Here is a 10,304-nt window from a genome sequence, read left to right as displayed (position 1 = left end):
ACACTGCCGTTTTTCTGAAGTGTATGTGAACCCAAACGCCCTGTTATTAACTGTGAAAGGAGAAAAACGTTAACGCAGTGGAACCAGGTTGTCTATGGTTCACTCACGTATGCAAAATATCTGTTGAAGCGCAGTTGCAGTGTACACTACGTAAGCATTCTCTACAGAAACATGAATATCACGTTCTTTTAATTGTACCCTTTATTCTATTCTTTAATTTCTTTCTTCTTTTTCCATTTTTTTTTCTTTGGCTTTCTGCCAAGGAATTTCAACCACCCTCATCTATTTAAGCCCCCCTATCTCCCTCACTCTTTCTCACACCACAACTCAATTAATAACCAAATTAAACATATATAATCATGAGTTGCGTACAAAGCTGGCCGGAGCCCATTGTCCGAGTCCAGTCGCTCTCCGAGAGCGGCATCCGGACCATCCCCGACCGCTACATCAAACACCTCTCCGACCGCCCCTTGTTCACCGGAAACTCGCCGGCGGTGAACAAGGTGAACATCCCCACGATTGACCTGAACAGCCTGTTCTCCGGCGATGGGGCGGTCCGGAGGGAGACTTGTGAGTTGATCTCCGGGGCTTGCCGTGAGTGGGGATTTTTCCAGGTGATCAACCACGGCGTTGACCTTAAGCTGATGGGCGGCATGCAGGAGGCGTGGCGGGAGTTCTTCCACCTCCCGCTGGAGGAGAAGCAGCGCTACGCCAACTCGCCCACCACCTACGAAGGCTACGGCAGCCGGCTCGGGGTGGTGAAGGAGGCCAAGCTCGACTGGAGCGATTATTTCTTCCTTCATTTCCTCCCGGAGCCGCTTAGGGACCCCAGCAAGTGGCCTCGCCTTCCCGTTTCATGCAGGTCTATCCCCACTCCTTACTCTTCTTTTTTTTTTTTTTTTTTGACGAGAAAGGAAACCACAACCCTTTCGAGTGTGAGTAAATTACGCCTTAAACCAGCTTAAGTTACCCATAGCTAACAAGCTCAAACCAATGGGGCAAGAATTCAAATAGTGTAGTTACAACTTACAAGTATGAATTTCTTGTCATTTTGACTGAGGTTACCCCACAATTTATTCTTTTTTTTTTTTGGATTATGAGAGAATTGGAACTCCGAGTACAAGTAAACTTTGCCTTTGACCCTAACATGCAAAAGATCACAAGGAATTAAATCAGCTCAAGTTACCCATAGCTGACAAGCTCAAACCAAGGGGGCAAGGATTCGAATTCGTGACCTTGTGGTTACAAGCGTGAATCTCTTGTCATCTTGGTTGGAGTTACCCCACTCCTTACTCTTTTTTCGGTAATGAGAAAAACTCCACAACTCTAAGGAGTATGAGTAAACCCTTCCTTATGACTCTAGTCGGCAAAGGACCACAAGAAAGAAAATTAGCATAGGTTACCCATAGCTGAAAGGCTCAAACTAAGAGGGTAATGATTCGAACTCATGGACTTTGTTGATTATAAGTGTGGATCTCTTGTCATTTTAGATAGGGTTACCATAAAATTATGTTACTTTGCCCATAAATAATGATGCAAAATGTTGCTCTAAATGAAAAAGGCATCTCACATGATTCTAGGATATAAATAAAGACAAAGGACCGGTATCATGTGATGTTCTTTTATCTCAGGGTAGCATTGCATACACTTGTTGCATGTTCTTTACGCACCAGACATTCCACATCTCTCTGTTTACCCATAATATGATGCAAACTAACTCCACTACTTCCTTTTCCTTTTCCTTTTCATTGGTGGGACGTTCATCATCACTGAAAATATAATCATTTGCAAATCAACTAAAACTATACAAATTAATCATCTCTATACTATCTCACATATATATCATCATATAGAAAAGTGTCAGAGGATATTATTTTACACAACTTTATTATTACCCATAATAAAGCCAGTTATTTATTTCACAGGTGATTTTGATACATTATTTAGTACAAAAACATTATACAAATAATACTTCCCTTTAAATTTTAGTAGTAAAATTCTCGAAATAATTTATATTTTAGTAGTCTAATTAAAAGTAATTCCTCGTATTTGATAAAGTTAACAGCCACAATTTTTAACTATCTTTCCATTGGACTATGCTAAACTCAACTGAGAAAATTTCACCTAATGCTTATTATTTTGTCGAAGTGATTTTCTTTTTTTGGGTCACATAAATCTCTATCATTGATATGTATATATGTATATGTATAATTTTGGTTGATACAGACACTAGCTTACTTAAATATGGATATGGACAAAAGTATCACGAACCCGTACAGTCTTATATCTTGGCATAGTAATGGATGTGTTATCCCATCAAGTGGGGTTACAACTTAAAATTTCTTCACTTTTCATCCTAAGCATTTCAAACGTGCAAACACACCTTTTTTGACCTCCGGGTTTTATATGTATTTTTTGGTTTAGGTACTTTTCAATTGCTTAGATAACTCTTATAAACATGTGGCTTTAATTAATTATTATAATCCATTGACTTTGAAAAAAAATGGGTCAAACTTTATAAATATTTGTTTTTCTTTCTTTCCATTCAATTAAATACAAATATGGCCGGTTCAATGAACTGGTAGTCTAAGTGACACAACTTTCCTAACTGAGAAGTCATGGGTTCCTGTGGAGTGGTATTGACTCTTTGTGCTATTACATTGTAACAGTCAGTAATACTAAAAAAAATGATAGAAGATTTTTACTATTGTAGCACAATTATTGTTTTTGGTTTTAAAAATAATTATCTTTTTTTTGGAAACTAATTATTTGTGGGAAATATATTATGTGAAGGGAATTGGTGGCAAAATATGGTGAAGAGGTGGTGAAGCTTTGTGAGAAACTGACAAGGATTCTGTCAGTGAGCCTTGGGTTGAAAGAAGACGCTCTTCACCAAGCCTTTGGAGGAGATGAAAACAGAGGGGCATGTTTGAGGGTGAACTTTTACCCAAAATGCCCCCAACCAGACCTCACTCTTGGCATCTCACCCCACTCAGACCCAGGGGGCATGACCCTTCTCCTCCCTGACGCCGACGTCGCCGGCCTCCAAGTCCGCCACGCCGGACAATGGGTCACCGTTAAGCCGGTGCCCAACGCCTTCATTGTTAACATGGGGGATCAAATGCAGGTATTATATATATGTTGTTCTTGATTATTGTCATGGCATTTGTTGGGCAGAGACCGGTAAGAACTAAGTCCAAGCTAGGGAATTGTTGGGCAGAGGCTGTAAAGGTCAAGTCCAGCACCTGAAACTTGAAAATATGTGGTGGTATAAGAAAATAAAATTGTTTCTTGGCAACTGATTATAACTTTCGGCATAGTGGTAAGCGTTTGATCTTAACTACTCTTGCTAGGAGGGAATTGTTGGGCGGAGGCTGGTAAGGGCCAAGTCCAAGCTAAGGAATTGTTGGGCAAAGGCCGGTAAAGGTCAAGTCCAACACCTAACACTTGAAAATAAAATTGCGTCTTGGCTATTGACTATAACTTTTGGCATACTGTTAAGCATTTGATATTAACTACTCTGATCTTGCTAGGAGGGGATTGTTGGGCGGAGGCCGATAAGGGCCAAGTCCAGCACCACATGTGACTAAATGATTGTTGGGCTGAGGTTGGTAAGAGCCAATCCAACACGCAGTACAGAAAAATATAGTTGTGTTTTCCCTATTAGCTATAGCTTTTGGCGTAACATCCTGTCCATCCAATATGGATCTATCTTAACTAATTGTAATTTTGTTGAATGGCTTTAGGTATTGACGAACGGGATGTACAAAAGCGTAGAGCACAGAGTGATTGTGAACTCGGGAAAGGAACGGGTGTCACTGGCTTTGTTCTACAATCCAGGGGGAGAAACGGTGGTGAAACCTTTGGAGGAACTTGTTACTGAGGAGAGGCCTGCAATCTACCCTGCCATGACCTTCAATCAGTACAGATCTTTCATCAGAACAAGGGGCCCTTGTGGCAAGTCTCAAGTTGAATCGCTCAAATCGCCTCGATGAATATATAATACTATTTGTGTTGCATTGTATTATGTTTAGCATATATGAATGCATGTCGTCTATGTGGTGTGTTGTGATTTGCTTAATTAATAATAAAATCAGAGTTGATTACTTTTGCTGCCTCTTGCAATTTTATTGCTCAAGCTTAACTTGATAATGTGAGTATATTGTTCAGTATAATATAATAATAATAATATATGTAAATGTAAAACTTGTGTAAGACAATCTCATTAGATGAGTGGGTTGTAAACAATTAGGTGTGTAAGTATCACAGTTTTAATTAAAAGTATTATAATTTTGATCATTAATAAAAATCATTTCACCTAAATATATAGTCTCACAATTTCACATAAAATATTATAGAGTATATAATATATTTTCAAAAAAATGTTATATAATTTATTATAAGTAATAATTTATTTATTTCAAATTGGTATTAAATTTTTGATAATAAGTACTATAATTTCTATCATAAGTAACAAATAATAATCTAAGATTCAACCGGTCTCACACAAGTCTGACTTATATATAAAATATAAATGTCTAATCTTGTTATGACTTATATATAAAATATAAATGTGGAGTCTTATTATCATATTGAATTCTTAGTTAATTTAAGATGGAATATACATCTTGGTATCAAAACCAATGCATTTGAAATGGGTCACGCTCATGTCTACGTGTTGTTTGTTGCTATTAAAAAGTATTTGACTCACACATATTAAAAGTAGTCATTTTTAGTTGAGAAACACACATTTTTTTTAATTATTTTTTATATATTATAAAAGAATGGAATATTAAATATTGAACTAATATATATATATATATATATATATAGAATCCTAATCATATGAGAACTATGCACCCAAGTGAGAACGTGAGAACAAATCCAAACCATTGATCTGCAAAATCTGACGGATGAGAAATCAAGTAAAAAATGAGCGCGATCATTTTCATAAATATTATAAACTTTTAAAATGAGCGGGGTCATTTCATAAATATTACAAAATTTTGAAAATATATATATATATATATATATATATATATATATATATATATATATATATATATATATATATATTAAAGCCATTTTTCCCGCCCATCCTAGACAAAGAATTCAATTTTGAAATTTGAAATCAGTCAAATTAAACTTTATTATAATATAATACATAAATCAAATACATACCAAATTAATTTGGTTGAAATATTACAATACATAATTAAAATACCCACCAAATCAATTCATTAGAGAGTCAATAAGATTTACTATAATACAAGGAATGCATTTGTTATAATATTTTAAGAATATTTGGATCGATATACAACTATATAAATTATAACATCGAATATTATATAGTGTAATTGATGAAATTGATTGGATCGACTATGTTTTTTTGATGTTTTCCTTACTTGAATTAGAGCAAATAATTGTTCAATTACCCGTGCGATGCAAGGATAAATTTTTTATTATATATTTAGATAATAAAAATAAAGAAAATTATAAAAAAATAATGAATATTGAACGTGTACATTTATTTGATTATAAGATTAGTACAAAAGTATTACTCAATTAATCGATTAATATATGACTTGTTTGTCTACAATTATCTTAAAAAGATCGATATGTAATATGTCTTATGTAATTATATTATTACTAAAATAAATATAGGAAAAATGAGAAATGATTTAATTATAATTGTTATAAAAATAGTTAAATTCAACGACCAATGTTTAGTTTAATTACCATAATAATTATTAGGCAATTATTATTAGTCAATTACACTAATATATGTGAAATTATACTTTTATACCTTAAGTAAATTCATTTTCATCATATCACATTTAGTTTTTTCTTCCTCCTCCATATTTAAATGAATTAATTGTAATTATTATAAAAAATCTAACAACCCATGTTTAATTAATTTTTTTAAAGTTTAAATAATTTAAAGTTTTCAAAAGGAATGTGTAATTAAATTTTTTAAAGTTTTTGAATAATTTTCAGTCAATTAGTAATATATTTTTCATTTTTTCAATTTGCCTAATTTCCATTTCCTTTTCCATTAAAATCTTTTTATATTTTCAATCAATTAGTAAAATCAATTTTCTTTTCTATTTTATATTTATTATTGTTTGGGCGGGAATTTGACAAAAGATGGTTTTATTTTTATTAATAGTAGTATAGATATAGAAGTATACATAAGTATTCAAATTATTATTATTTGTGAAAATGATAGTTAATAAATTATTATTTATTATAAGATTATGCAGAATTTTCAAGGAATTTTCTTATTTATTACGCATAATTTGTTTCCATTATTCTCATAATTATAATGGTTGAATTATTATCAGAATTTGGTAAATAGAATTTTATTACCAATTAAAATTTATTAATTTTTTACCAATTAATTAATAATATTAGTTTGTGCGTGAAAGTTGACGGGAGGATTTTACTTTTATTTATAGTATTGATACGTGAATATAGAAACAATATTACCATTAATAGATTTTAGTTAATTTTTATTTTACATTTTCTTACTAAATAAGCTTTATTAATTATCTGACCAATAAAATATTTAATTAATTGACTACAAAAGTTTGTGCGAGAAAATGAAATAGGAGTATTTTACTTTTATATAATATAGATTAGGATCTTTTTATATTTTCAATCAATTAGTAATATTTTTTCTTTTCCATTTTATCTTTACTATTGTTTGGGCGAGAATTTTACAAATGATGATTTTATTTTTATTAATAGTAGTATAGATAAGTATTTTTGAATTATAATTATTGGTGTAAATAATAATTAATAAATTAGTTTTTCTTATAAAATTATGCATAATTTTCAATGAATTTTCTTATTTATTACGCAGAATTTGTTTTCATTATTCTCGCAATTATAATGATTTAATTATTCTCAAAATTTGGTAAATAAAATTTTGTTACCAATGATTATAAATCACATCATGAAGGAATTTTTTTTTTTTCAATTCATATATATAATTATTGGTGGCTAAGTGGATATAGTATATTTTTTGTATCAAAAGTTTATGAGTTTAATTTTTGTCAACACTCTCTTGAGCTGGTCGCAATGATTCTTTTTAGTTAAATTTATTTCTTCTGTATGGTGGGAGATCAGTAGATCACGAGCTATTATACAGGCTAGGAAGAAACAGTTATCATTTTTAATTGAGGAACAAAAAATATTATAATAATAACAACAACAACAGTAAAGTGATAATTGACCAACATGTTCAAATGAATTCTTTATTCGTACGCTCACTTCATATATTATATATAAGTACGAACGCTATTAGTATGCTTCGATACAAATTTAGTATTGACTTTATTGTCATCAAAGACAACCGAAACAAATTTGTTTACTAATAATATTATATTAATAAAATTTTGCTATATTACGAAATGTTTGACTAAATGTTTGTTAAAAAAAATTACTAAATGTTTAAATTTCACAATCATATGAATTAGACAACATACAAATCATGTATACGTATTGATAGACATTAGCAGTATTGGATCTATATATATGTCTAATTATTTAAATTTTATTTTTCGTACACACTTTTGTTTTATATATAACCATCACGCAAACCATTTATAGAATTGTTATTTTTTGCAAAGAGATTACAGATAATAATAAAGTAAAATAATGACCACACCAAACTAAACAAAAATTGTTTAAAACAGTAAACTAAATACACATTATATGTATTTTTATTTACTTTATAAGTAGGTACATAATTTTTCTTTTATATATTTTTTTAAAAAATTAATGTATATAAATATTATATTACAAGCGTATCATATTTAATAACATTCATCTTATACAATGCTAAAATATTTGTTCTATATATATATATATATATATATATATATCCATAAACTTAAATCTTATAATGTACATAAACACTAAACTAAAATGTACATTATATGTATTTTTATTCATTATATTCTATAGTAGGTTCATAATATTCTTTATATATATATATATATATATATATATATATATATATATATATTCATAAAACAAAGTTTAATGTGCATAATCATTACATTAAAGTAATGGTTTTGTGTGTGTATAAATATGGGTGTCATTTCAAAAATTTCATTTAGAGTTGAAATTGATAATCGTGAATCTTGAATGTACGAAACCTTAAGATTCTACTTAATTTTAGAACAGATTATCTTATCCTTTAATTAGTTTGATTTAAACATAAAAAGATAAAGATAAAAAGGTAAAACCAGGACACAGCAAAAGATTACGCAGTTCGGAGCCAAATCTCCTACGTCTGCGGGGCACCCACGACAGCCCAATCCACTAGATGTTTGCCAAGATTACAGGGAGATGAAATGCTAAACATATACAAGGTCCAAAACCTACTACATCAACATTCATCAAAATAATCTTCAAAACATCTTCACGTGATTGGATTCGTGCAGCCTCAATATTCTGAATCAGCACCATATCATAAACAACGAACCGAGGTAGAAAGAAGCCAAATTCTGCTGGAACAGTGTTAGGAAATCTTAACTCAATATCTCTCGTAAAACTGAATAGGAAAGTTGCAAAAATAAGCTTCATGAGACTTTCTTTAAATAGCAACCCACGTAACCACTTTCCTCAACCAAAAGCTAAAACTTCTCTCTTGAAATAATGAGGTCCACATAATTAGATCCACCCATAATATTTGAAAACCAAAGCACCTTTCTGTTGGAGCTTCATAAGCTTTGAACACGTCAACCACTAACAACAAAAATATAAAATAAATTAAACTATTCTAAGGTTTGTCAATTAATTATGCCAACACTAATGTGCATTATAAATATTGCACTTACAAACTTCCCCTTTGGCAATTATTTGACAAAATCTTAACATACAAATATACCTTGGGCCAAACAAAAATAACAACATATTTTATTATAAAAAGCCACAGGTATATTTGTTTACAACCAAAGCCTAGACAAAAACAAGACATGTTTCAAAGCTCATTATATCAAAAGATCATCCTTGAAACCCATAACCACTTTTCATTATAACAAGGCAGATACTCAACAGAGAGATATATCCAATCATACTTGTATGCAGAACCAATAAGCCATCATATAGATAAAGCCAAATATATTAACCAAAACCATGCTGAGATAACAACCAAGATAAAGTGCGAATCAAATATACTAAGCAAGAGCAAGCGAGATTATTACAAATTATTACCAATAAAAACAGTCCAACAAAATCAACTCCAGAAGATCAGTAGCAGTCATCAACCAACCAAAAACCAGCCAACAAACCAACAAACCATAACCATCAAACCATAACCATTACTCCCCCTATGTTTAGCATACAACTTTTCTCCCCCTGTTTTGGCAAATAACTCACAAAGGGCAAAAACATCTAGTGGGCTGCCGGGGATTCGAATTCAAAGGAGTCTTCATCAGGATCTGAATCAAAGGTAGAAAACACCTCGAGACGCAAGAATTTCAGCATGACGAGTTTCCAAGCGAGCAATTTCGCGGTAATGCTCGTGTGAGACAATAATCCAGATGATATGAGGATTCAAAATAATATGAGAATCCGGTTGATTAACCAAGTAATATAATAATCAAAACTATCATTCAAACCATCCAACTACCATAAGATAATAGAGAGCCAACTTACATCCAACGCCAAAAGTTACCAAGAATACCAACAAAACAGCACTAGCAACAAAGCTCCCCCTCAATTATCACTCCCCCTTTCTGTTAAATAATTGACAAAGGCGAACAACTATTGAGAGTGCCTGAGTGGCTTGTATCACTAGGATCAATCATCATGATTAATATTCATATCCAATACACCAAATAATCTATCTTCAGCATTATGATCAATAATAGCTTTAAAAATTCTTCCAAGCAAACCATAATCCAGACTTATCCATATCTCATCCAAAAATAATACCCAAAACAACTCAAGATATCCATACGAATAGACATATTTATAGATTATCCAAGAATTCCAAATATCCAAAGAGAAAATCCGATTGTCAAAGTACTCAAATAATGTGATGATTCAAATATGATAATCCGAATAAGATAACCAAATAGTATGATAATCAGAAAACCATGCTCCCTCTCAATATGTACATCGTGACTGGTTTATCACAATATCACCATAAAATCTTAGCGCTAGTTTCCTTGAAGTTGTAACAGGAACCTGCATAAGAGAGATGGAAACGAGAAACCCAGAACTAGAAGACAATTCAGCAATTAATATAAAAAGCACTTATAGCCACAATTGCAAAAAAATGTCAAAAG

At 31.4% G+C, this 10,304-nt stretch overlaps 1 protein-coding gene across 1 annotated transcript; it reads left to right on the top strand.

Moving 5' to 3' along the window:
* The first annotated feature begins 311 nt into the window (after positions 1–311).
* Positions 312–4,111, top strand: LOC116000399 (probable 2-oxoglutarate-dependent dioxygenase ANS). The gene is made up of 3 exons (XM_031240479.1): positions 312–862; positions 2,794–3,127; positions 3,747–4,111. Exons 1-3 carry the CDS (start codon positions 360–362, stop codon positions 3,993–3,995), a joined length of 1,086 nt encoding a protein of 361 aa, XP_031096339.1. The 5' UTR covers positions 312–359; the 3' UTR covers positions 3,996–4,111.
* Positions 4,112–10,304: the final 6,193 nt, after the last annotated feature.

Source organism: Ipomoea triloba, chromosome 12 (genome assembly GCF_003576645.1).
Source record: "Ipomoea triloba cultivar NCNSP0323 chromosome 12, ASM357664v1".
Classification (NCBI taxonomy): Eukaryota; Viridiplantae; Streptophyta; class Magnoliopsida; order Solanales; family Convolvulaceae; genus Ipomoea; species Ipomoea triloba.
Note: the sequence above shows the minus strand (reverse complement) of the source record. Positions and strands in the feature narration are given on the sequence as shown.

Excerpts from the sequence above, each read along its gene's own strand:
- LOC116000399 (XM_031240479.1), top strand. The coding sequence starts at position 360 with ATGAGTTGCGTACAAAGCTGGCCGGAGCCCATTGTCCGAGTCCAGTCG. Across the intron at positions 863-2,793 it reads CGCCTTCCCGTTTCATGCAG|GGAATTGGTGGCAAAATATG; the intron begins GTCTATCCCCAC and ends TATTATGTGAAG. Across the intron at positions 3,128-3,746 it reads ACATGGGGGATCAAATGCAG|GTATTGACGAACGGGATGTA; the intron begins GTATTATATATA and ends GAATGGCTTTAG.